At 40.4% G+C, this 27,670-nt stretch overlaps 1 protein-coding gene across 2 annotated transcripts; it reads left to right on the top strand.

Moving 5' to 3' along the window:
• The first annotated feature begins 14,820 nt into the window (after positions 1–14,820).
• On the top strand, positions 14,821–23,568 carry amotl2a (angiomotin like 2a). 2 transcript variants are annotated; one of them, XM_044199851.1, is made up of 11 exons: positions 14,821–15,032; positions 16,003–16,812; positions 16,946–17,096; positions 17,671–17,815; positions 17,929–18,021; positions 19,475–19,770; positions 20,224–20,414; positions 20,515–20,616; positions 20,705–20,865; positions 21,221–21,400; positions 21,662–23,568. In XM_044199851.1, exons 2-11 carry the CDS (start codon positions 16,094–16,096, stop codon positions 21,739–21,741), a joined length of 2,118 nt encoding a protein of 705 aa, XP_044055786.1. In that variant the 5' UTR covers positions 14,821–15,032; positions 16,003–16,093; the 3' UTR covers positions 21,742–23,568. The 2 variants fall into 2 exon arrangements, with proteins under 2 accessions (XP_044055786.1, XP_044055785.1); XM_044199850.1 differs by having other exon boundaries at positions 14,822–15,032; positions 16,943–17,096.
• Positions 23,569–27,670: the final 4,102 nt, after the last annotated feature.

Here is a 27,670-nt window from a genome sequence, read left to right as displayed (position 1 = left end):
TTCAGAATTTGACTTACTGATGAAAAATAAGAACTTTTGTTGTTTGAACTGAAATCGAGGGCCTGTTTTACTGCTGTGTTTGGAGGCATTACTGATATAAACAGCCCCTTAACAGGATCACAAAGGCGTAACAACATAGATGTAGCAGTTATATGACTCATTAATCAATCTGAGAGTCATAGCAGGATCCAAACCAGATGGGGTCAACTCTCTGTACAATACGTTTTAAAGTCCCTCCCCATTTTCATATAGCCCTAAAGCCATAGCTTGGTCACTCCCAAATAATATACATTCTTAGAAAATGGAGCATCGTCTTGTTGATATTCAGCCCGGTCAGAACAGGAATTCTTTGATGCAGTTTCTGCGTGTATACTTTGATGTTGGGTTCTGTTATGTAAAAACTATTTGGAACATTCCTTGTTCATTCATGGCTAATGAGGGCATCCATTTTGATCTTCTCGTGTAATTAGTTTTCAGATTTCCCCTGCAACCACAATCATCCCGGCTAGCCTCATTTTCTCTCTCTCCGTCTTACGCAATGACACGCTCAAGTTTGATTGTGACCGCTGTGCAGTGTCATGTGCTTCAGGATTGATTGTGTGAGCTGTGACATAATATTAAATATATAAAACAGTGTGAACCAGACACTTTTGACTGGTGTATTATTTTGAATGCTATATCTTCTCAGTTGCATATTGTTGGAGCAGCTGCAACTATGTAATTACAAACAGAAGTAAAAACATTAAAACACCAAATCACCAAATGAAGAGATAAGTTCTGGGTGCCATTCAGTCTGAGAAAGTTGTGAAAGGCTTGATAAGGCCATGTCTGAAAAAGAAACTACAGTGAAAAAGGGGGGGAAACAATGTACAACAATTGATTATAATCTACACCACACAAGCATCCTGGGATACGCTGATGAATTGGTGAAAGGAAGAGTCAGTTTACATTCTTTTAGTCGTAGTGACATAAACAGCTGAACATGTTTTGATTTGTATGTCTTTTCAAGAGAAATGCCTGAGGAAGTGACGCCCTTCCTCGATTCTAGTTTCTAAAACCTCCTCATCCTTCCACGATACTGTAGAAATGTCATGAGTAACATTTACCTGCAACAAAATCTGAAATGATCCTCCATGCTTTGTCATATATCAGATTAGACACATTTTTTAATTCTCTCAAGTGTTTTTTTAACTGTGGATCTCGCAGAGATTACAGACTTGTTAGGTCTTGGTTTATGCTGCCGGTCTCATTGCTGGATCAGTGGTTCCCAACCTAGGGGTTGAGGCCCCTAATGGTGTCGCAGCATAATTAAAAAGATAGGAGAAAAGAATAAAAAAACACAAAATTATGTTGTTTTTCTCTTCTCAAAGCTACGAACGGCAATGTTGGTCTGATGGCTGGTTCACCACTTTGGTCCAGAGTGAAAGATCTCAACAGCTACTGGATGGATTGCCATGGATTTCTGAACAGACAGTCATGGTGCCCAGAGGATGAATCCAACTGAGTTTGGTGATTCTCTGACTTTTCTTGTCTAGTGCCATCATGAGGTTGACAGTTTTTTTATTCTTAGTGAAATGTCTCGACAACAATTGGATGATTGTCAGTAAATTTGGTTCAGACATTCCTGTTCCCCTCAGGATGAATTGTAATTACTTTGGTGATCCCTTAAGTTTTCATCTAGCGCCATCATGAGATCAACATGTCAGTTTATCCAATACTTTGGTTTATGACCAAATACCTTCAATACTAATGACATCAGTAGGTGAAGAAGAATGTAGAAAATGTGTTGGAAATATAGCATTTATGTTTATGTCGTGCACTAATTTGAGGAAGATCACAGTCTCCTCATCACTCCACACTGATCTGATGTTTTTGTCTGCCGCCATTGTTCGTCTCTACAGGAAGCATGTGACATTTAAGTCACATATGTGTAGGTCATGAAGCCAAGTCGCTTTCCATTGCACTTTTTCACATTTTGTTTTTCCATCCCAGCTAAGCAACTTTTTAGCAATATTTGGACTTTTTTTTTTTCCTGCATTTCCACTCTGGGTTATTTTTAATGTACAAATTGAAAATGCTCATAAGAAGAAGTGGATGGAAATGCACTTTTAGTCATGTTTGCTTGTGAAATGCTGGAGAGTTTAATCTCTCGAGATCTATAAAAAACTATTAAAATGAAACAATTGAGAAGGGAACACCACTTTTATGGTAAACTGCTTATATGCAATGACCGATGAGGGATCATAAGTGAGCAAAAGGTTGGGAATCAAGATATTCTGTCAATACCAAAAATGCTTTCAGCATTTCTTTACGCTTTTTCTCATGTCCAAATCCTGCAGCTTTTGTTTTACTGTGATAAAATAATGTGTCCTAGCAATCACTGATGACTGAGAAAGTTGTACTTTTGGAAAGTGTGTCAAAAACAAAACACACAAACAGAGAAAGTGCCTCCTTCAGTATTTATCCGTCTAACCATGCCCACTTGTTTCATATACCACTCACTTATCCTCTTATGTAATGTCTCTTACTTCACCTTTCCTCATTTTAAACTTTGCATTTAATGACATTTAAGAAAGCAGTGGGTTTCTATGAATGTACAGCAGCTTGAATCTGCATACTTCTGATTCCACTGCCTTATCTGGAACCTCCAAAGCCAATTTAAATGCCTTCACAGTCAGCCTAAAACATTATAGACTCTTAAAGGCTTCCCTTCCTTTCATGCTTAAGTCAACTTCGGTGCTCCTGTGTGTTTAAGTCTTTAATTACACAAGCCATAAAATTGTCAGTGTTGCTGGAGATCACAGAGCATGTTGTCGTCACCTGTGGTGATCACTCTGCTGGGTCACTGCGTCATAAATCAAAAGGCTCTCGCGGCTGCTCTTGCAGTGTTGATTGAGCAAATCTGAAAGACACTTTTAATCAGATACGGTGGATTTTAAATACACATTACGTAGATGAAATGCCTCAATCAGACACTCTGAATTTGACTTATTCAGAAGAAGAAACAAAGCTTTAAAATATGCAACGAGAGGCCAAGAATGTGTGGCATCCATTCATTACTCAAACAGGATTTGAGCTGTGATGTTTGATTGTTAGAGGTGTTTAAAGTTGTTTACTGTAAGCCATTATTTATGTGATTTATCGAATAAGTGTGTTTGCATTGCTGTCAGCATAATACGCAAAGGGTTTTGAGGGATTATCTATTTATTTATACAAGCTTTTTTGCTCTCAGGCCTGTGCTCACTTTTTATAAGTAAGCTAAATGAAGTGTAGCTTTCATTCAGCTGGTCACTGGTTCAGATCCTCGCTTGATGAATGGGACTCCTGGACTTGACATAAATGGTTCCTTTGTATCTCCACAGCCGCGGCCTGTGGATGTCATCAGGCACGTAGGGCCACCTGACAATGCACTATCAGAGGTCTGCAGGTCTCCTCCCACGCTTTTAACACACTCACCCCGAGCTGCACATGTTGCATTAGCAAGGGCGACTTTATATGCAAATGGAAGTGCTTCCTGTCCTCTATCTGCTGGGGCCAGGGTGGGATTTCCTCATTCCTGACATCTGACCCCTCTACTCCTCTGTCTCCTTTTTCCCTTTAACTCCAGTCTACCATCTGGAGATAGAGGTTATCACAGCAAGCCTGTGGCCTCTTTATGTTTGTTCAGTTAGACCTGTATTTACCAACGCTCTCTGCTGACACAGTGTTCTTTAATAACTATGAACAGGTTCTCTTTTTTATTTAGAAATCTACATGGAGATGCCCTTAATCACAGGCATGACAGAAGAGTGGATACAGCTACAAAATAAAAGCTTTTCAAAGAGCAGGAAAAGAGAGCACATCACATATTGGCATGAATTGTTCCAAACTGAAGGCTGTGGATTTCATCATTATAGTTACTGACTTATTGACTCTGTTAGTTGATGGTGTTTATGTAAATACTGAAATAGGTATACAAAAAAGTTTTTTATCATCAGAGGGAACAAATGTCTGTTAGTTAAGTAGAAAAGAAGTGGTTTATTTTATGGAAGATTATTCTTTCTATTCAATCAAGACACCTGATAGAATTACCGCAGTTAGTTTTCAAATGACAAACAGCATTTAATTTTTTCTCCTTTTTACTCATTTTAAGAATCAAGCTGATATTTTATTTTGATATATTAATTATGTTTACACATTATAGATGCCTATTTCTGTTTTAAAGCCATGGTTCCCAACCCCAAGGGGTCCCAAGACAAATCTGAGGGGTAACAATTTGATTAAAGTGTAAGGCTGTAATCATAATTTTAATGTTAACAATCGATCACATTACTACTTGTATGTGAAAAGGGTTGCTTGTAGTGATGAACCAACAGATTTATAAACCTCAGCTCTATGGAGCTTTATAGCAGCTTTTAGGTATATATTTCCGTATATATACTGGATGTGTAAATAGGCAGGTTTGCCACATGAACTTAAAAGGTGATAATATGTTACTGTTGTTTTCACAGCTTGTTTCTGCTGCCACCAAGTGGCCAAAAAATTACTACAGATCATGTAGATGTCCCCTTCTTGGATTCATTTATTTATTATTATTATTCTTTAGTAGAGCACCCCCCCCAACATATTTAATGTTGTTAAATGTGGACAATAGGACAACAACAATATGCACCGGTGTGTTACCAGTGAAAGTAAATACTTTGTTGGCGTCCAACAGTCTGTTGCAGTCAATCGTGAACAAAGTTCCGAATATATGCTCTGCTCTCACTTGCGTGTCTGTCCGGAAACACTTTCTCCAGACACCGCAGTGAAAATGGCAGAAATTGGCCCCAGAAATCCAAAGAAACATCCGTAATTTTAGAAAGGAATGCCACATTCCTTTGCAGTTGACTGAGCCCAGTCTTCCAGAGTGCCTCCTATCAGGAAGTGCTGCACAATGGGAGCAAATTGCCAGAAACACAAAGTCAGACATTTGGGACAGAGGTGGGGGCAGACAGAGGAAACTGTGTCAGGCGCTGCTTTCAGACAATAACCTCTGCTACCACACTCAGATTCAATAAATACATCCAAGGATAAACTAAATAGTGAAATAATCTGGGGATGGACCCCTATTTACAATGGCCTCATCAGCAGTTAGTTGAAATGTTGCATTACTCCACTTGTGTTAATGAGTTATCCAAATGTAAACAGATATTGACTGATAAGTCTATTAATATATGGATTAACACTATATATGGAATTATGTTTGTGTCACAAGTCAGAGCACATGATGGAACATTTTGAACAGAAAAAAAGAGTTTTTGCAAGCATAATAAAAATATTTTAGAGAATTTATTATTATATCATCTTGAGAAAACAAGTCTATTCTGTGCCGAATTAATGAGTAAAGCTGAGTGAGGGAACTCATTATTTTTGTGTGCTTATATGCATAATAGCAAACATACAAATACATTTATTGAGCATATGCGTGCAAAAAAAATCTTTTTCAGTGTTCAGAATCACCCATTGCTGCTCAGAATTTAGACACAAATATCTTTCCACACAACACAACAACTAGATTCTAAATTATTCATGTTTTCTTAAAGGTTTAGTTACATCAGTAATATTTATAAACTCAGGACTAAAACAGGCTTATATTTTCAATCATGATTAGTTAAGAGATACACAAAATGCTAACTTTTCAAATCCCAATTATATATGTGAATATATAATATAATATTTTTTTATTTGCATTTTACATTAAGATTTAAGAACAATCCAATGGCAACATCAACACATTTCATCCTTAAATTGATTAATGGTTAAATATGGCCTTTTAACTGCCCCATACACATTTTACATTTCTTATTTTTGGTCGTTCTTTGTCCTAATTGTCAATATTCTCCCCTTCTCTCCCTGTTTTAAAATGGAAATCCCAATGTGACTGTGTGCACTGGCGTGATTGAGCAGCTGTAACAAAAGAGTTTCCCCTCAGGGATCAATAAAGTATTTCTGATTCTGATCTGAACCTTTTCCTTCCGGTATCAAGGCTGTGAGAGAATTGACCCCTGTCGCAGAGGTCCACCACCTGCTCGCTGTGTGACACAGGGCCGTTTCTAGGCTTCAAGCAACAGAGGCATCCATCTCTGTGGCTGATGAGCAGATTGGGGGCTCTGCACTCAGCATGGCCCTAGGAGACATCTTTATCTGGCCTGGAAGCGATGGCTTTACCCAGCCATCTGCTTCCATGGAGACTGCACCGGGCCTGCATGGCTGGGGAGGGGGCAGGCGAGCTTATATGCGCAAGTGCCTACAAGCATGCGTGAAACCTGAAGTTCATTGTTCAGACCTGTTGTCATTTTGGATCCACAAATGATGGTGTGGATTAAAATGGCAAGTTTTTTGAGATGAGCAACAACAGCTTGCTTGTTAAACATTTGTTTAAGAGCTGTAAGTGAGCTGCAGCTGATGTGACATTAAATGGTTCTTCCACCTGCTCTCAACATAATGGCTTTAAGAATTTGAACAAGAGAAATGGGAGGGTTACACTTGAGTAGGTCCTCTCAGTTTGGAAAACAGGTGGTAGATTTATTTTGTACAGAATGTAACTACATATTTGAAGTCTCTCTCTTTGTAATTGTTGACTGTACGCTTGGTCTGCTTTTTGTTTTGCATACACTGCATTCTTGTTGCAGAAGTCCATATGGTGGGGGGCTGACAGGTGCATCTGCCTCTAAGCTGGAGGGCAGGAGATAGTCTGCGCTGTGCTTTGTTTCCACTAAACATCTGCCCCTCAGCCTGAAGCCCCGTGATATTCCACTCAATACCGTCCTTTGGTTAAAAAAAGTCAATTAATAATTAAAACTTTCACAAAATGCACATTTATAAATGTACTCAGCTCTTTTATTTTGAAGATTATTCTTCATCAGCAGTGACAACGTACAACACATACATGAATAAACCTGTGTTTGGTAAAATCCTTCATCAATTTTAACTTTGTTTATGCCACTTCTTGTTGCCTAAACCTTCTTTCAGATAAGTTATTTGTTCAACAAACATTAGGCAGCATTCAAACAGACAACTCAAGCATTCAAAAGAATGCTCATGTTATCTGTTGACACAAGGTCTGTGTTGTGAGCCAAACACAAGTTGCTGCGTTTTCCTGAAATGGCTAAATTGAGCTTAACACCTTCCAAAGGTTTCTGCAACAATGACCGCAAGAAATATTTGGGCATCAGCTGTTCTGAGTATTTACACAACTCACATTTCACATTTGTGTCTTTACTTTCATTAAAGCAGTCAAAGTCTTGTAATGTGAATATCTTTGGATTTAGAAGGCTTGCAAATCTTATTTTGGCTTGTAATATATTATCACAACAGAATTCCCCATTATGCAGTATCAGTATAACACATCCAGCTTTTTTCAGTCTAAACTCTTGTGTGTGTGTATGTGTGTGTGTGTGTTTATTTTTGCTCCACAAACCAAAACCATCATAAGAAAAAGCCAAAAATGATCTTAGTAAATGTGAACATGTTAATAATATACTGTATTTTCTCTTATGATTTGGTTAATACCTCCTCAACAGAGTCAGACATTGTTCATTGTGTAGATGTGATGCAATGATTGGCTAAAAAGCTGCTATTGTGTTTACAGCAGCAGAAGAGACAATCCTTACCTGTCTTTGAAGGTGACTGTCAGGACACTTTGGCTACAGGAACATGTTCCAAGAGCTCACATAGACAAGGAGTCATTTAATAAGCAACCTTAATCATTTTTTGTACAAGTTTTGTACACCTGGTTATTCGGAATCGTAGTAGTACATATTTGTCTGTCTATAAATCCACATTTACTCTAAGGTGAGTCAGTATGAGTCATGTCAGAACCATTATCACTCATTAAATTTGTTCATTTCAGTGTCTTTTCAACAGAAACCCTTAAAGTGATTCAAAAAACCAAAAGCCGTTTGGAGATGTGATATGTGGTTACATGTATGGCGGTGTGGCCGCCAGGAGAGCATCTTAATCATTACTGGACTGGCTAGGACAGATTTGTTTTAGGCAAATGAGGCAGCAGGATGTTGGTGTAGCTGCGGAGATGACTATCACCACAGGAGTTGCTCTCTGACCCCTGGCTAAAGCAAATGGCCAGCAGCCTCCTGTCAACACCATACAGGTCAGCACTGCACTCATTAGATAGATTGGCACATGCATAATTTAACATTTATAATAATGATACATAATAACACACTATAATGTAGTTGGAAGAAAATATAAGGGCATTTTAGCTTAGATTATTACTTGATAATATGATATTGTAGGTGTATGATTAAACACATGAACGCATTTTACAGTGTTATAAAGCATTTATTAACCGTTTATACACGCACCAATCATTTACGCATGCAAAGTAACAAGTTATGTTTTTTCTGTTGACTTTTTGTAATTACTTTTTCAATGAGTAATATGCGATGAGTCACTGATTACATTTTCCAAGTAACTTGCCCAACACTGTTTGTAAATGTGTTGAAAACATAAAACAATTCCAACTTTGTGTCATCAAATTTTCATTAGAACGTTATTAACCGTCATGCTCCAGTTATGGATACCAATTCATAAGAGGAGTTATAGTTGTTAGCAAATATATTAATGAACACTTTAAAAGTCCTTATATCTGCTTACAGCTACTTTATAGTGTGTTATAAACCATTTATTAATTGATTATACACTGTTAGCAAATGCTTAATAGGGGGAGTTAAAATAAATTGTTACAAATAGATCCAAAACAGGGCTTGAATCCTGTACTATATGTGTCCTTTCTGTACTCACATTTTTAATTAATTTGTAGGTTGTGTTCAGTGAATCAAATCCAGTTGTATTTAGTGGAATTGAGATGAAGTGGACCAGAGTAGAACCACTGAAGCGACGAGGCCACGAGGCAATCATGAAAATATGTGTCCTTGCCTTATCTGTAAACAGCATCGCCCACAGGCGTAGTCCTGTTTAGAGTTCCTCACTGGTTCAGTGTGACTTGTTTACTTTTATGGTTAAGTGAGGAATTTCTTGTGTCACCAGGTGCAAGGGACCATTTCTTAGTAGACCTGCAACAAGTCAGACTTGTGTAAATGTTGCCTCCAGTTGTTTCACAGTCCCCAGATGTGGCTGCTGACGTTTGTTGAGAAGTTTAAGTATGTGAGAGGAAGCAAACAGCATGTCTCTCATGTCTGCTGCTGCTTTCACGAATGACATTTACTCCTAACTAGAAAATATTCACTGCTTTAGGATACAATTCTGATCTGTGTGTTTTTAAAGTTTTATGACCTATTGAAAATTGTTCTCTGCTGACATTTTAATAACTTCAGCAAAAGAAAATCCCAAATCAACACACATCAGAATTAAGTTGATCTGCCTCTGCATATTCAACTCACTTTATTTCCATAAGTCATTCATAGCTATTGTCTACAAAGAAAAGGTGTGCTTATGATTTAGGACAGCAGTATTATTCATTAGAGAAACCCCTCATTAAAATGAAAATGTCAGTGGCTGCTGGTTGCCCTCCTGTCGTCCCCAGTAAAACAGCAGACTGGAGGTTGGTCAGACCCCATGGACATGGTAATGTTAGGAATGCGGCCATTTCCTCCTTTGCAGGAAAACAAAAGGAGCTGCTGAAGCGCCTAGCTTGTCCCACCTCACATAACAGGGCTGCCGCTCCCAAATCCCAGTCTGTATTGTATTAACCCAGTCAGCCTAGGCCATGCCATTAACAGGTTCGAATGGCTGATCTTAAATGTCACTCCTGTTGGCAAATGTGTTTTGAAAAAAAGGTTGAAAGTCTTACAGGATGTCTGTTTGATAAAGCTGAAATGTGCCAACATTCAATTAAATTAAATTAAATTCAGTTTCATTTATATAGTGCCATTCAGAAGTTGTCATTGCACTTTTCCTATAGAGCAGGTCTAGACGGTACTCTTTATAATATTTACAGAGACCCAAGAATTCCCACCAAGAGCAAGCACTTTGGCGACAGTGGAAAAACTTCCTTTTAAGAGGCAGAAACCTCGAGCAGAATGATACTCAATGGTGAGGTTGAGAGAGAGAGAGAGAGAGAGAGAGAGAGAGAGAGAGAGAGAGAGAGATAAATAAAACAATAATAGTAATAAGACTAATATTAATAATTGTAGTGTGGTTGTCGAGCAGGAACATGGGAGTAGTAGGAGGCCTGCAATCATAGATCCAGACTCTGCAGCTCCCGAGACAGAAATACCTGCTGAAAGCGACAGAAGGAGAGAGGAGAGAGACGAGAAAGCACAAAACTACGGGAGAGAGAAGATGTCGAGTTAGTAACATGCATTAATGGGATAAGAATGCACACAGATGGAGAGGGGGAGGAGGAGAGAGGTGCGTCATGGGAAGTCTCACGGCAGTCTAGGCCTATAGCAGCATAACTAAGGGATGGTTCAGGACTCACCCAAGCCAGCCTTAACTATAAGCTTTATCAGAGAGGAAAGTCTTAAGCCTACTCTTAAATGTGGAGATGGTGTCTGCCTCCCGAACCCAAACTGGGACCTGATTCCACAGGAGAGGAGCTTGATAGTTGATGTGGTGACAAACATGGTGTAAAATGTGCTGTTCAGTTCTTCAGTTAAATCTATGACTTTCTTCTCATGACTTTTGTACTGTACCAACCAGTGGTTAAAAAACACCAGTATTCATATCTGCCTCCCTTGAGAATTTGTCACTCAGTGAGAAGTACAAGATGAAAAATAACAACATCTAGAATATATTCCTAACATTTGCAATTCTCTCTATGCTAATGCTAATCCTTTTGTGTACTGATTTAAATGTTAAAACCAATGTTAGGACCTGCTGTGGTTAAAGGAATATAGGTTATAGGAATATAGGTACGACATTTTGGGAAATATGATTATTCGCTTTCTTGCTGAGAGTAAGTCTGTTGGCTAAGCTAAATATGAAGGTACAGCCAGTAGCCGATTAGCTTAGCTTAGCTTAGCTTAAATACTTGAAGCAGGGGGAAACAGCTAGCCTGACTCAGTCTAATGATACAAAAAATCCACTTTCCAGCACCACAAAGTGTTTTTGTTTTAGTAGGTAACGTATTAATTAGTAAACTTTACAGGTGCTGGTAGGCAAATTTCTTAACCTTTGGACAGAGACTAGCTAGCCTTTCTAGTCCTTATGCTAGGCAGAGGTTTTCAAACTGTGAGGTGTGCCTCCCCATCAGGGTGCGCGACAGTTGAAGGGGGGAGATGTGAGGCAAAGATACTGGCTGAAGTGAAAAGGACAGGGGAATGCCAATGTTCTAAAAACAACCAACCTGGATATCAACAACAGCAGCAACAGTGGCTGTGACACACAGCTCATGGGGGCAAGTAAGGTATTTTAAAACTCATAGTGCTGATTGCTGCAATTTGTGCCAAACGTCATAATTTTTCTTTGAGTCATAACTCAGTCAAATCTAAACATAGAGACACGATACACATATTTTTAGATTCAGTGTGACTTACACTTTCGAAGGATATCAGTATTTTCATGTCCATCGTGAATAATTGCCAATAAAATCGCTTAGAAATCACAAAACAGCGCTCCTTATAACTCCAGAACTTGCCTGAGAATCATCACGTTTTTAAGTTTTCTTCAGTATCAAAGCAATCCGGTGATAGTTGTCTCTACATCCATGTGTACTTTGCAAACAGGAGCTGCTAACAGCAAATTTGGCATACTTTTAATGTTGCCAGTTTGCCAAATTGTAATCAAATACAGGAAAAAACTAACTCACTGAGAGGGAGTGGCAGGGATTGTTGGGAAGGTGCAGTTATCTCGATTTTGTCTGAGGGGGGGTCCACAGTGTCAGACCTTGAAAACAACTGTGCTAAGCTAAACTAATGACACCGGACTCTCGCTCCATAGTAATTACAGATATGAGAGCGGTATCAATCCTGTCATGAAAGCGAAAATACGTATTCCCCAAAATGTTCCTTTAGGGGAAGATTTGTTTCTGTTCTTTTTTGTTTGCTAGTTTGTGGGATTATATTGGGAAGTGACACGTTTTATAGTGTGATGTTGGTCTGATTCACTCTTATCAAGTCTTATATGTAATTCACCTCTGATTCAACATGATGTGTTGACAGAAGATAATAGTTTTGGGTGTGTGAATATACTTCATTAATGTTATGCTGTTTCTCAGTAAATGAGATACAGATTGAATTTCTAGGTAATGGAATCACACAGTCACTCATTCAGGTGTTTGACTATAAACCCGGTGTGGACATTGAATGAAGTCATAAAAAAGAATAATGTCGACTTGTTCCAGCAAGTTCAGCACTGATTCATTTTGTGTGTCTGTGCTGGCTTTGCTGTCTGTGTTCAAAAAGACACAGAAATAGTGCTTCAAAGTTTCAGAAAATGATTTTCCCATTGACATGACACTTGACAAATCCATATACTGTATCAGAAAACGCAACACTAATGACACCCTGTACATCAGTTTGTATATTTTCTAATCAACCTACCAATCATCTTACCTGTTGACGACTTCCTCACCATACAGATGCTACTTATTGACGGCACAGTTTTCCACCGTACAGATGAAATGTGCGAGTCATGTTGCTCTCTGTGTAGCTCCTCACCATGGCTGGACACAGCTCAACAGAAATGCTACGTGAGGTCCACTAAACTGGACTGAATGACATAATGCAGGGCTGATGTGTGATGAATGTGGCCCATTGTTCACTTACATTAAATCTTTAAAGGAATAGTTGGATATTTCGGGATCTACGCTTATTCATGTTCTTGCAGAGTTAGATGAGAAGATTGATACCACTGTCACATCCGTACACTAAATATGAACTTTTTCCTTTTACACTTTTTGTACAGATTAAACAAACACGATGCAGTGTGTCATTAGTGAGCTTTAGAGGTGCTGGTAGGTGGATTTTTTTTCGTCTTTGGACAGAGCCGTTTCCAGTCTTTGTGCTAAGCTCAGCTAACTGTCTCCTGGCTGCAGCATATCTAATATTCATATTTAACAGACAGATATGAGAGGGTACTTTTGGCAAGTAAGTGAATGAGCATATTTTCCAAAATGTCAAACTAATCCTTAAGCCAGCTGCAGCACTGTACATTATAAAATGCCATTAAAATGGTACATAGTGCAACAAGACAATGACAGTGTTATAAACCTCTTTCTTATCTTGTCGACCCAGATGAATAATGAAATGGCAAAACCTGTTGATTCTTATCAGTTTCTGAGGTAATCAGCATTCTTTAGCAACTGTTGGCCTTCAACTGCCATGCAAATCAGCAGGTGGACGTTTGCCTGTGAACGTTTGAGATAAAGTAACCTGCAGTTTTTGTGCTGAACGACTGCACCGTGTTAACAAGAGGAGACTTGTTTACACCCCACAACCTCCACCACCACATTAGGTTGATTCTTTTCATGCAAAGAAGGCTGCACTCAATGACAATACTATCCAACACTACGACCCAACCCCCACTGCCAGCTGATCCCAGGGTCTCCATCTACATACATGTGTGTGTGAAGTGTATAGCTGGTGCTAGTGGTGGAGGGGAGAACAGCAGATGGCAGGGCTGCCCCCGTCATGTCTGCTTTTTGGGGAGAACAATGCATCTCTCAGAGCTCTTATTAAAGGAGGGGAAGGGGATTTCAGTCCACGGACAGCTGGCAGGCAGCGTGCCTCGCACCCGCCCCTCTCCCTCCGTGTCCACACACAGACACACACTCTGCAATTAACTGGCACGGGCCACGGCTTAAATATTTACCAGGCACATGCAAACAAAAGGCTGTTCAAGAAAATAATTATTAATCCGTGTCTCAATTATATGACAGCACTTTTTTTTCCATCACTGCCTCAATGTGGTAGTTATAATAAGATCTCTCACCAAGTCTATGTATACAAAGTTTCTATCATGTAAAGCAGATCAAATCAACCATGCAACAGCCTACAGTTCAGCTTTAATTAACACAAATTATAATGAGGTCTCAGTTCAACATCACATATGGTTATCATTTTCAGTGCTTATTATCAGTCGATTATTCGATTAGTCGTTTCACCAAAAATCTTGAAAATCAAGTAATCGTTTAGGACATTTATCAAGCAAAAGTGTCAAACATTCTTTGTTTTCAGCTTCTCAAATGTGAGAATTTGCTGTTTTTCACTGTTTACCAAATAACTGTGAGTTTTGGACTGTTGGTTGGACAAACAAGGACTTTGAATACATCCCCTGGGGCTTCTGGGAATTTGAGATAAGCATCTTTCACAATTTTCTGACATTTTATTGGCTAAAAGATATATTAATAGATTAATGGATAATGAAAACAGCTGTTAGCTGCAGCCCTTGTCATTTTTTACTACTTCTTGTAATGATAGATTGACTGTGCATGTGTGTTTTGCCAAATATCAAATGTCTTGAAATTTTAACAGAACTTCTGCCCCCCCCCCCAATATATCAGTTTGACACAGAAATCCTTATATATCATCATATTTCTTAAGATTACATTCCCAGAGTATTTCAATAAAGACTTTATGACAGCGAGGGTGTAATGTTTTACTGCATTTTATGATCTTTTTATCTCCTGCAGTTTCACAATAACATTCCTATGTTGCTGTAAAGACTTAAATCTCCTTTAACTTTAGGAGCAGTGGGGACTTAAAATTCCTCAAAACAACAACATGCTCTTTTACATGACACAAGCAGCCAGCTGAGATAGTGCTGCTGCTCTGAATCCAATTTTTGCTCCCCCCACCCCACCTCTCGCCCCTCTCTCCCTGCTCCCCGTGCTCTGCTTTTGATCCCACAGGGACTTGGAGCCTTTACATTCCAGTCATTCCAGCCGCAGCGAACAATCGGCCCTCAGTTATTTATTCGTGCAGCTCGCAGCTTCGGTCTGCTCAGTCTGCTGCTGGCCGTCGGCGCGCACACACGTACATGGAGGAACTCAGAGGAAGAAGCTCGGGAGACTTGTTTTGAATTGGGCGCAGAATACTGTGAGATTACGCCACCGTTAACTGTTTCGTGTGTGATGAGACAAACATTTGGTAAGTTTAACATTTTGTTTTCCCCAAGTTTATCTCTCGGCCGGGTTGTGATTGGATGCCTGATAACTACAAGTCCCATTGGCACGGATCTTTTTGCATGGCGCAGTATTAATGTATGATTCATTATGTGAGCTTTCATGTTTTGTTTAAAGCCGAGTCCTGGTGGAACTGGTTTATTTATATAATTTACCTAAGAGCATCACCTTTACTGGTCTAATTTCACACATATCCAAAATGTGAAATTAATCTCTTAATTAAAGTTTCTGGTCGATATAAAGCCTCTCAGTAGAATTTGATCACATTAATTCCCACTGGGAGCTTTTAGAGAACAGGAGTTCTTAAATCAAACATTTTACATGTTTCAGTGTGTTTCCTGTAGGATCATATTTTGGGGATATATATTATTGTAATTTATGTCAAATTTGGGAAACCATTCTTTGCGTTGTTGTGTGAGATTGTGGGAAGTCTGTGATGTTTGTAGCATCTGTTGTGTATTACACTTCTGTCTCACTGGAGAACTTTGCAACCCTGCTCCTGGAGAGCTACACTGCCCTGCATGTTTTAGGTATCTCCCTACTCTTACCCCATTCAGCCGCTCATCATCAAGCAGATGAAGCTTGTCAAGGGCTTGATAACGAGTTAATAATTAAAATCAGGTGTGAGTGGGGAGACGTCCACTACATGCAGGGCAGTAGCTGCCCAGGAGCAGGGCTGGTGACCACTGCTTTAGAGTGTGTGGGCAATAAAACTGGATCTGCACTGACATCACTGTCAGGAGGATTTCCAGCAACAGCTCATGCACTTACAGCAGATGTCATTGTCCAATAGGAGTTTGTAAATTAATTGGGAAGAATTCTCAATGTTGGCTTCTGCTACCATTGATCATTGAATGATTTTGATGATGATAACAATATGGTTGAGGAACTTTGTGCAGTGCTGAGTCTGATCAAGATTATTGTTTTTCTTTCAGATTTGTGACTTGTGAAGTGTCCAAACTGCCACCTCTAGGCTGTTTTTTTTTCTTCTTCTTTTTTTTCTTTGCTCATTTCCCACTGACTGAAATGAGAACCGCTGAAGACTCATCTGGAACGGTCCTCCACCGTCTCATCCAAGAGCAGCTCCGCTACGGGAATCTGACGGACACTCGCACACTTCTTGCTATCCAGCAGCAGGCCCTGCGTGGAGGCAGCAGCGGCGGGGGCACAGGCAGTCCTCGCTCCTCTCTGGAGAGCCTCAATCAGGAGGAGTCCCAGTGCATCCACATGTCAAAACGACAGGAGCCTCAAGGCCAGGAGCACCAGGGGGACTGCCTGCACTCCGAGAGCCAGGTGTGCCATCTGTACCAGCTCCATGGAGAGGAGCTGCCCACCTATGAGGAGGCCAAGGTCCACTCCCAGTACCTGATCTCTCAGCAGGCAGAGCAGGAAGGGCCCAGCATGGACATAATGGGGGGTCACGGTGAGGGACAGTGGGATTTGAAGAGGGAGCACGCTCGCTCCCTCAGTGAGAGGCTCATGCAGCTTTCTCTGGAGAGGAACGGGCCTAGACACAGTCTGGCTATGAGCTCTTCCCACAGCTATCCACAGCTGTATAATAATAATAACGTTACAAACACTGTGGCACCTGACAGCCAAGGGGCCCAGCAGTGTGTAGACCAGCGAGGGCCGCCCCCGGACTATCCTCTCTTTGCCAGACTTCCTGGATATATGCTCAGCCACTCACAGGAGCATGGACAGTACTACAGAGACCCTCCTCCCCCTTTCTACTCACAGCATCACAGGTAATCACAACAGATGGAGGACATTATGGAATTCCAAATTAGCAGCTTCAGACAATTCTGTCATTCGGTATTTCCACAGCCGTGTGGTTTTGAGCAGTTTTGTAATGAAGTACTCATGTCTCCCCCTCAGCAGGTATGTGTCTGCTCAGTCCCAGGTGGCTCACAGCAGCATGGGCGCAGCCTCCAGCAATAACTCAGCTCAGACAGACGTGTTGATGCGGGAGAATGAGCGACTCAGGAAGGAGCTGGAGGTCTACGCCGAGAAGGCCGCCAGGCTGCAGAAGGTGAGAGAAGGTGGTGCGATGAATGGAGCTGTTGGCTCATAGAGGGTGTGGAAGTCGTAAAACAATAGTCTCTTGCCAGTACATGTCAGGATGATAAGCTGTCTGGCAGTTAAAGAATATCCCAGTGATTGGTTCATTTCATGGAGGAGTGACGTACACAAGTTTGTATCAAATTTATTTCATGTTGTGACTTTGTTTTTTTTGTTTTGTTTTTTTTTTCAAAAATGTGCTCTATGGGTTAGGTGTTGAGAGTTTTCTCCTCAGTCCAGCCTCTGGAGATCCTACAACACATCCTACCCCCTTTTGTCTTTCAAACATGCTGGCATATTGCCATGAAAGGAGATGAATGCCTCGACACCTGGGACCCACTCAGGAATGTTGATTCCCACTTTTCAGTTGCGCATAGTGTTAAAAAAACCATTTGCCTGCTGGCAGTAAAAAAGAAAGGGGGCTTTTTGTAGAGAGGCCTAATTAGCCTCATTGATATTAACAACTGAAACATGAACCACAATTCAGACAACGAATGGGGATGCCTCTTCCAGAGACTGATCATCTTCTCACATTTTCTTCCCAGCTGGAGTTAGAGATTCAGAGGATATCTGAAGCTTATGAGACTCTGATGAAAGGCTCTGCCAAGCGGGAGGCCCTGGAGAAAACGATGAGGCATAAACTAGAGGCTGAGATTAAGAGGATGCATGACTTTAACAGAGACCTCAGAGGTATGTGCCCATTCATTCTGTTGTGACCAAAACTGTCCTGGTAACACACAGCCTGCTTTTAAATGTAACCCAGTGTGTGTAACCGCCCTGTTTTTTGTTTATCGTCTTTACAGAACAACTTGACACAGCTACCAAACAGCAAGCGGCCAAGGAGGCAGAGTGTACAGACCAGAGACAGCATGTCTTTGTTAAACTGCTGGAGCAAAGTAAGTTTATGCCAGCATCAGTCTATTTATTAGAGAAACTGTCTTCTTGTAGTTTGGTTCATGACAGAAAAGAGTAGGAAGACTATTAGGATCTATTTATTAAAAAAAAAAAAATCTGATTTGACAAATCACACCACCCTGTGAAGCACTTAACAATGGCTGGAACATAGTTTAGCAGGGATTGGTTTCCTCCCTCAGTGAGGTGGTGTCTTATAAAAGCTGTGGCCCTGCATGTCGGGACACAGATGGCTCTAACTCTAATGTTAAGAATTACTGTTGGCACTTAGACGCCAGCCATTTTTCATAGCTGTAGTAAATGTGGCCTGGATTCCAGGATTTAAAAAAAATTTGGGGGGTATTTCAGGCTGTTCCAGCATTAGGAATGCCTCCCACCCCCTCCCCCTGCTCAGTTTTGCATCAGTGCTGACTTCCCTCCTCAAGGGGAACTAATAAGTCTGGGACTCCAGGGCGTCCAGGGCCAACTCAACATGACCCCTGGCTACTTTGCTCTCCTTGTTTGGGCATTTCTTTACCACATGGTTTAATCATGATCGGCCAGTTGTGAATATTTCTTTCCTCCTTTTCTGTTCTGTACAGGGACGTGCTGTAGCATAAACCCAACTAACCTCAGTTTGCTTATCTTTTTAACTTATTTGCCAATAAGTGATTATATTACCCAGCTGGAATGACAATTGCACTTTGCTGGGTATTTTAAACAGCCATATTATTGTCTTGAGCCATAAGATCAGAAATATTGTCTATTTGCTTTTCCTGAAAAGTTACCTTGGAACAACAGGAGCAAAACCCCATTTTAAATTACAATAGTTGGATGTGTAGTTTACATATTTTTTTGTTACAAGGACCACTTGAATTATATTTTGAGCTGCTTGTTTACTTCATGTCCTTAGAAGCATTCCAGAGCTTTCCCCAGTACAAAGCTATGCCTGTGTGCGTAAGTGGATAAGAGGAAGTCTGCATTCCCTCCACAGGCATGCACTCATGTTGTGTAATCAACCCCCTTTTTTAAAGATAAACTGGCTTTCCTGTCTAAAAGTTTTCATTAAAACATGGACTAGCTTTTAATTAGTAAATGAGAATTTATTTTTATTTTTTTAATGTTGCTTGCAAATTCACGGTACAGCAAAATAGTTGTAACTCTGATTAATTTTAAACAACATGGTGTCAACTGGTCTGTAGTTGAACCACATGCTGAGCGTGGCAACATGGCAGCGTGTAGATGTGCCTTGTTGGGTCACATTCCATTTAAAATATAACTACCTGAGCTTACATAACCACCTGACTGACGCCATTAATGGCCATTGAATATTCTGGCTATACAGTATTCCCTTCATTAGCATTCATTTGACCTCTTCTATATTGCTGCTATATTCCCAGGACAATAAGAGATGATAGCCTCCCAACCTCATATCTTCCCCCCTTTTGTGTATTTTAGATGAAGAGCAGCAGCGGGAGCGAGAACAACTGGAGAGACAGTTACAGCATATGCGCGTCTCCGGGGAGGAGTGCCAGCGGATACGGGAGCTGCTTGAGCAGGCTCTGGCCTCGGCGCAGGCCCGCAACCGGCAGCTAGAGGAGGAACTGCAGAGGAAGAGAGCCTACGTGGAGAAAGTGGAGCGGCTGCAGAGCGCGCTGGCTCAGCTGCAGGCGGCGTGCGAGAAGAGGGAGACGCTCGAGCTGCGGCTGCGCACGCGGCTGGAGCAGGAACTGAAAAGCCTCAGGGCACAACAGGTGAGGAGTCATTACACTGATTTGTGTTTTTTTTTTTTTTTTTTTTTTTAGATCTATAAGTTAAAGGAATAGTTCCAACATTTTGGAAACTATGCTAAGGTCACTAATTTACACATTATATCTTGTTTGTTTAATCCAAATTACAAAAACGCTTTGAGGTGCTAGTAGGCAGAGGTTGTTTTTTTTTTTTTTTTTTTTTTTTTGTTTGTTTTTGCCTGTGGACAGAGCGAGGCTAGCAGTTTCCCCCTACTTTCAGTCTTTATGCTAAGCTTAGCTAACCAGCTGCTGCTGTGTAGCTTTATATTTAGCGTACTTGCATGAGAGTGGTATCAATCTTCTCATCTGACTCTTGCAAATAAAGTAACTAAGCATATTTGTCACACTATTTATTTGAATGAAAAGCGCTTGTTTCCCTGGAAGCCTGATGTTAACAACTGTTGTCTATTATCTCAGTCTCTGAACCCGGCAGCTGACCTCACGGCTTCAGAACTGAGCTCCTCCACGTTGCAGCAGCAGCTGAGGGAGAAAGAGGAGCGTATTCTGGCCCTGGAGGCAGACATCACCAAGTGGGAGCAAAAGTACCTGGAGGAGAGCACCATGAGGCAGTTTGCAATGGATGCAGCTGCCACTGCTGCAGCACAGAGGTACGATAAAACTTGAAGAGAAATACAGCAAAATTAAAAACATCTGACAATTACAAATGCATTAAAGATTTTTAACAGAAATCTTTTTTTTTATTTGCAGAGATACAACCATCATCAATCATTCACCTCGACATTCACCAAACAACAGTTTTAATGAAGACCTGCCTTTGTCGAGTCATAGACATCAGGAGATGGAGAACAGGTATACATCTTTCCATGTCCTTGTTAGATACTTGTTTATGCCTGCTTTTTGGGGGTTTCTGATCTAACGGTGTATTCAATGTGTTTAGGATCCGAGCACTTCATGCTCAGCTCCTGGAGAAGGACGCCGTGATCAAAGTCCTCCATCAGCGCTCCAGATGGGAGCAGGGCAAGCTGGAGAAACAGGGGCTCCGTCTTGCGAGGTCCGTCCCCTCTATCAACACTGTGACCAGCAGCACAGAGAGTAAAGGTGAGTACAAGATGTTTGCCCCTACACTTCAGGCAACACAGAGGAATGTTGAATCTTTAATGACACATGCTATCAAGCGACAACTGGCAGACTGGTCAGCGTCGCCAGACAGAATGTACACTTCCAAAAAAAAAAAACAACAAAAAAAAACAGTAGGGAGTGGGAGACAACCCTTTCGTGTCCCTCAAATAGACAACATGTTTTTAAACTGGAATGCATATCATCTCTCACTCTAGAATAGCCCGATCCAGAATAGTCATGGGAAGAACTCCGCAGGGCAGATGTTCAGGAGTGTGTGTAAATGTGGATGTAAGTGGGCAATTGAGCAGCCTCCCCTCTTTGTCTGCGTCTGTAGGAAAGAGCCGCTCAGATGACCAGACAGGTGCTGCTGCGCTGCAACCCCAACCCCACGTGGTGCCCAAGGGCCCGAGCCGAGACTGCAGCACCCAAAGTGATGAGGCCCCACAGGAGCCTGAGCTCACAGCGGAGCCTAGCGAGCTAAAGACATCTGAGGCGATCTCAGCAGCTACCACTGGTGGGTTTATTGTTTTGTTAAGCACTTGACACCCAATCACCATCACACAAGCATAGTCCTTTTGATCTTCAACCTGTGTTACCACTATTTAAAGTGTAACCAGACCCTGGATCAGGACAAACTAAGGATGTACCATACGAAGTTAAAACTTTGTAAAATTAAACAAGGTCGTGTGCTTTGCAAATAACCCGTATTGCAGTTGTATTTGCTTTAGCATACCAAAGTTGTTTTTCTAAAATGCTAATTTTATCTTCACTGTAGACACATCGGAGGAGCCAAAGGCACCACTCAAGACATTCAAGAGCAGCTCAGATGCAGAGGTTGTTGAAATCCTCATTTGAGTGCTCACTACAGCTGACATGAGTGAACAGTGACAGCCAACGATAGCCGAGGTGTTAAAGGCCTTCCTCGACGCCCGACCACAAGTAAAGAGAGGCTGACCGTCTGAGTCCAGAATGTGGCACCGTTTGGAGAGGAGAGCTGAGCTTTCCTTCAACTGCACAATTCACAAACTCTCACATTTGCCTCGTGAGTCAGAATTCTTCAAGGTACCTGGACAGTATTCTGCATTATGAGAAGAATTGGGCTGCTGGTTGTGCATATACATATGTTGCGCATGTTACTTTCTTTTTTTTTTTTTTAGTTACGTATTGTATTTATATTTGTAAATGCTGCTCACATTGTGATGTTACTTCTATGTTTGAGAGGTGAGAAGAACAAGGATTACTCGTCTTGCTCTGCTCCACTTAAATTATATACCAATATACTCCCTTTCCTGGATTAAGTGCACAACCCGTCTATGTTTTGTTTGGTTTATTTTGAATTTCCAGTAGCGGGCCTATTACCATGCCCTCTGAAAGTAATAGGAATATTTATAAAAGGACTCTGTATAAGCGTCCTCTGTGTTTCCATGCCATGTTTGAGGATTCTTCTGTTTAACAGAACTACTCAAACCTAAATTAAACAGTTGCTCCTCTCTTTTAAAATACATTCGGGGCCCTGCTCACAGCTCAGCAGAGGATTTGGAAACTTCCTTTGAATGTGGAGCCCGCAGACTGTCTGCTCACTTCTCTCTTTAAAAAAGCCTGCAAGGACTGACAGTCTTTCATGGGGGTCTAATTTTCCAGATCCCGGGTTAATGTTTAGGGCCCCAGATGGCGACGGCCCAGCATTTCGCTCCCCTCCGCTGACACGCTGGAGCTAATCTTCTCACATTCCCTCGCTGAGGGAATGCTCCCGTTAAAGAAAAAGGCTATCTAAAGTCTGACCCCTCGCCCTTGTTAAAATGGCACGCATTCTCCACATGATTCCTTTCCTGGGGCTGGTTATTTCTTCTGAGCCATGGTAGCTGGTTCTACCACAAGCACAGAAATGGTCAACTATAATTGGCCTGCATTTGCTATTCTATTTGTCGTCCCCATCACTGTGTTATATTCAGCTGTGTTTTCTCAAGTATCTCACATTTCTGAGTGGACTATATCCTTAACATGGAATCTTCTATTTATTTCTCATTGCACAGTGTAGGATCACTGAACACTGCTGAATGTAGACTCCTGTTTTCCAGGACTGTGTTTTGTATTTAACTGGAATGTGCCACAATTCAGATTTGTTGTACTCTTCAGAGGGGAATACTGCTAAAATTCAACATAAAACGATTTGTGAAAAAGCTAACGCATGAGTCACAAACCCTAGTTCACTGTCAGGTTCCATCATGACAACATTATCAACATGACTATTGTTTGAAGTCCCACAAATGGCATGTGAAATCTCACATTTGACTGGTATTCCCCTTTAAGCTCTTTCGTCATGTTTCCCGTCACAATGTGTTTGCTGGTCAACGCAGTGTCACTTTGAGGTAATACCCTTCACTTTGTTTGGAATGTGTTTACATGAATGGCTATTTGAAGTGAGAAGTTAATATATTCTAGTTGTTTTTTTTTTTTCTTTTTCTTTTTCCTTTATATACTTTGTTTTGTTTTCTGGTGCCAAAGATGTACTCTACTTAAGTTATAACCGATGACAAATACAAAAGGTTCTGTTAAGGTGCCTTGCTTCAGCTGGTTGACCCAATTAGATGTTGCTGTGAACGTTTGTAAAGAAAACATTTGTGTGTATGCCTTTTAACATTTCACTATAATAGATTAAAATTCTTAATATATGTCTGAAAAGGCTTTCTGTTCTGATTTATCGCACTGGTTTAATTGGATTGATTGCATCTCCAAATTTGGTGATTTTGAATTAGAATTTCTGATGAACTGAATGTTTAAGAATTCTTTTATGGGTTGAGAAAATTTCCAACTTCTTAAACTAAATAAACTATATATATATATATATATATATATATATATATATATATATATATATATATATATATATATATATATATATATATATATATATATATATATATATATATATATATATATATATATATATATAATATAAAATATAATATAATAATTATAAAAACCCCAAACCCTTGGATTAGCTGGAAAATGCATCGTCACAAAGCTGAGAACAGTTCTGTTTTTCTGAGCTCATGAAAAGTTGACTTGTTATTACCACAACCATATACATCTACAGCAGTGAAATGCAACATACACATGAATGCAGCAGTAATATTAATCATCAGCATCATACATAATAAAACACTGACAGGGACCATTTTTCTGCAGAATGTGTACTTTTGATACTTAAAGTACATTTTGCTGATAATACTTACATGCTTCTACTCAAGTAAGGTTTTGAATGCAGGACTTTTACTTGTAGTGGAATATTTTCAGTGTGGAATTGCTACTTTTACTTAAGCAAAGGATCTGAACGTCTGAAGTGTCAGTGATGGTTGGCAGATCCTTAAAGACCCCCATTCTATTCAGTTATGGTCCTTCTTGATCAATAAGAGACATGATGTGACGTGCCAAAACTCAACAACAACCTCTCGCAGTTGCATGTTCCTAACTTTAAGAATATATTAGCCTTACAGCAAGATAAAAGGTTTGCTAAGTATCTAAAACTAATCTGTCAGTTGAGTATAGTGACACCACCGCAGAGTATAGAAAATCAGTGAAACGATTCAGTAATATTAGTTACACACCTGTTTGCATTAGCCACTATAAGCTACTAGTCATACCAGACCAAGTAAGGCTGTACCACTGAGAGTACTGAATGAAGCAAGGGTGTGTTTTATTGCTTAGGAATTCAACTTTTCTTTTTTAAGAGAGGTGTGTGGTATTTCTAATTAAGTCCATCCATCTGAGATTCTGAGTATCAAAATCTCACTCATTGTAGGCTTGAGAGGTGGTTGTATTTCTGTCCTTGATGAAGAGTATGGAGGCTGTGGTTAGCTTGAATTCATACTGGTCATGATGGATTCCAATGGTAACCAGTTTTTACAGGGGACAAAATGTATCAAAGTTTCCACAGACAGTCCTTAAACCACTCCTTAGAGCAATGTGTCTGACTGCCTCACATGTATGCTCAGTATGTTCCAAACACTTGGATATGGCTAAATATACGATCATTTGGATATGGCTAAATATACAATCATTTGGATAATATACTGCCCACCAGGCAAAGTTAGCAACTAACTGGTGAACACAGAACATAGTGGAGCATTTAGCAGCTAAAGAGACTGATATTTCCCTCAGGAATTAGTGGAGAACAAAACACAGCTAAAAGGAGGGTGAATAGATTTTCCATAAGGCCAGAAACGCAACACCAAATAAAATTTATGGAGATACTATGTTGTGTTTACAGCTTGTTACGCTGCCCCCAATTGGCTGGAAAATAAAATCAATTAATACTTCTTTAAAGGTGGGGTATGCGATTCTAAGCTAATACACGTCTTTTTGTCAAATTCATCGCATATCTCCTCACGGTCCGCTAGCTGTCCGTTCAGTGTGTGCGTTTGTACACAGTCCTGGCTCTGTAAATGGGAAATAAACAAAGTGGCTTAGACCGAGCCACACAACACTATTCCAGCCATGATTTGTGAGTCAGGTAACGTTAAGTGACTTGCCCAGGGACATTGAGCTGACTTTCTAGTTTCCCAAGATATGCTGTTGTTGTTGTTGTTGTGATGTTAGCTATAGCAGCAGGAGAGTTGTGAGTATCGCTGTCTGGAGCTGCTGTGCTGCTCTGGGAAACCATCTCGTCCTCTCTGGCTGTTAGCTTCGCAGCAGCAACTGTAGGGACAGTTTGCTAACCCACAACCTAGCTAACGTTAGTTATATTACTTGCTGTCTCATTGTTTGCTCTATATTATGGTATTTGTCATGGTATTGGATTTCTCCAGAATCGCATACCCCACCTTTAAATCACCTTTATGAAAGCCACATCCTTTGGAGTTTGGCAGTTTTATGTAATTTACATTCAAAAACAGCTATAGTGAAAATGAATGAGAATGTCTAGGTTGGAGCATTACTCAGGATAATGAAACATTTCATGGCTGATAACTGAATGTAAGTTGATAGTATGAAGCTCAGGTTTGTGAGGAACCCGTTATCTTTATCTACATCTTTAAAGCCTATCGCCAGTGGAGAACTTTAAGGTTTTATATTGGTGAGACATAACCTTGGCACCATTTGTAACAACACTATCACATTTGAGGAAAACATCATAAATTCCAACTACAATACTTCTTCAGAGGGATGGACTCAGTGTCCATAAATCCAGAGCTCAGTGTTTTTGTCTTACTGCTAATGTTCCAAGATTTTTGAACTGAATACTCTTGAACACAATACCTTCGTGACATTTACCATCACCTGACTGACACAGTGTAGCCCTCATAGTCTGTTTTCCATTATGCATCGAGCGAACAACTCTCTGATGACAAACTGTACTCTGTGTTCTGTACATTCAAATCCCAAGCAAAATGAAGAAATACTTTCAGCCAGTCTCATCATCAACAGAAGATCTCGTTTCATGATGTAAAATTTCAAACCTGCTCAGACTCACAATAGGGACTGTTCTGTTGACTGTGACGAGGCACAAATTCTGAGAATGTGGTTATGTGAGTTTCCAATTTTAACTGACCAATGTATCTCTGTACATGAATATTGAATTCCGTTACTAATTGTATTACTTTTAGGGAAGATTATTTTCTATGTGTGTGATCTGTCTAGTAGATTTCCAAGAAGTCACTGCAGCCTTTACATGCAAAAATTCCTCTGCAAACTTTGACTTTTAATGTAAATATCTTTGCCCTCCTTGTTCCCCCTGGTGAGCTTGGGATGGCATTCCAAAGATGCCACACATTTTCCTCCTGCTGCCTTTACTTGTTGTAGCCGAGTGCCACTTTTCTCAGCTCAGAAAGGGTGCAATAATAAATCTGCTGAATACCTTTTTCTTTTTTTAGCTGGGACACATGTAGCACCTTGGGGTCTGTGATTTGCCATTATTTAGGTCCCATTTGTGCTCAGACCGATCACATTTCAGATATGTCATCCTGCCTCTAATATCAGTACGTAAGACACCAAACTGTGAGGGATGTTAGAGGCTTCTGTAGGTGAAAGGTTACGATTACGTGACTCCAAGCGGTGCCAAGTTTGAACAGCTTCACAGGGGGGAGATTCATTCCTGGGGACGCTCAAGTGTCCTAAACTCATCATCATCCAGCCAGGATGAAGAAAAATCCAATCTACGTACGTGTATGCATTCCACACACATCTGGAGTTCTGCAGGAATTACTGTGATTGTTGTCAGGACTGTAGCATTTATCACTATGATTTCACCACTTTGACTCCCAGCAACCCTGAATGGTTCTCATTTGACCAGTTATAGTGGATCAAGAGCAGATGTCAATAAAGTAAGCTTGTTCCGAGATAATGAAGAGTTTGGTTGTTTGTTTAACATGGTCAGTAAACTGTAGTCTTGTGAAACAATGTGCATTCTTTACAGTACATGCTGTCTTTATGTGTGTGCTGGTTTATTCTGCTTATATTTATCGTGCCTCTACAGTTACTGCACTTTTATAGTCATGCACTATTTGTATCATAATGTGAGTAAATCAATGTGTCTGGCAGCAATAGAGGGGACAACTGGTAACAAATCATGTCTCTCCTTTTGGACACATTTTGCACTAAAAGCCTATGCGAAATACTTGGAAAAATAATTCTAGACCTCTGTGTTTTGCCTTAATTTCCATGGAGATTCCAAAACTTCCTGCCTTCAGCAGTCATGGAATGTGCCCCCACCCCCGTAACTTTTCCACATAAATCAGGGCACCATCCTCTAATTTTAGGGCTGTTACTAAGATGAAGCAAACCTCTC

This window comes from Siniperca chuatsi, linkage group LG6, assembly GCF_020085105.1.
Source record: "Siniperca chuatsi isolate FFG_IHB_CAS linkage group LG6, ASM2008510v1, whole genome shotgun sequence".
NCBI classification, from domain to species: Eukaryota; Metazoa; Chordata; class Actinopteri; order Centrarchiformes; family Sinipercidae; genus Siniperca; species Siniperca chuatsi.
Note: the sequence above shows the minus strand (reverse complement) of the source record. Positions and strands in the feature narration are given on the sequence as shown.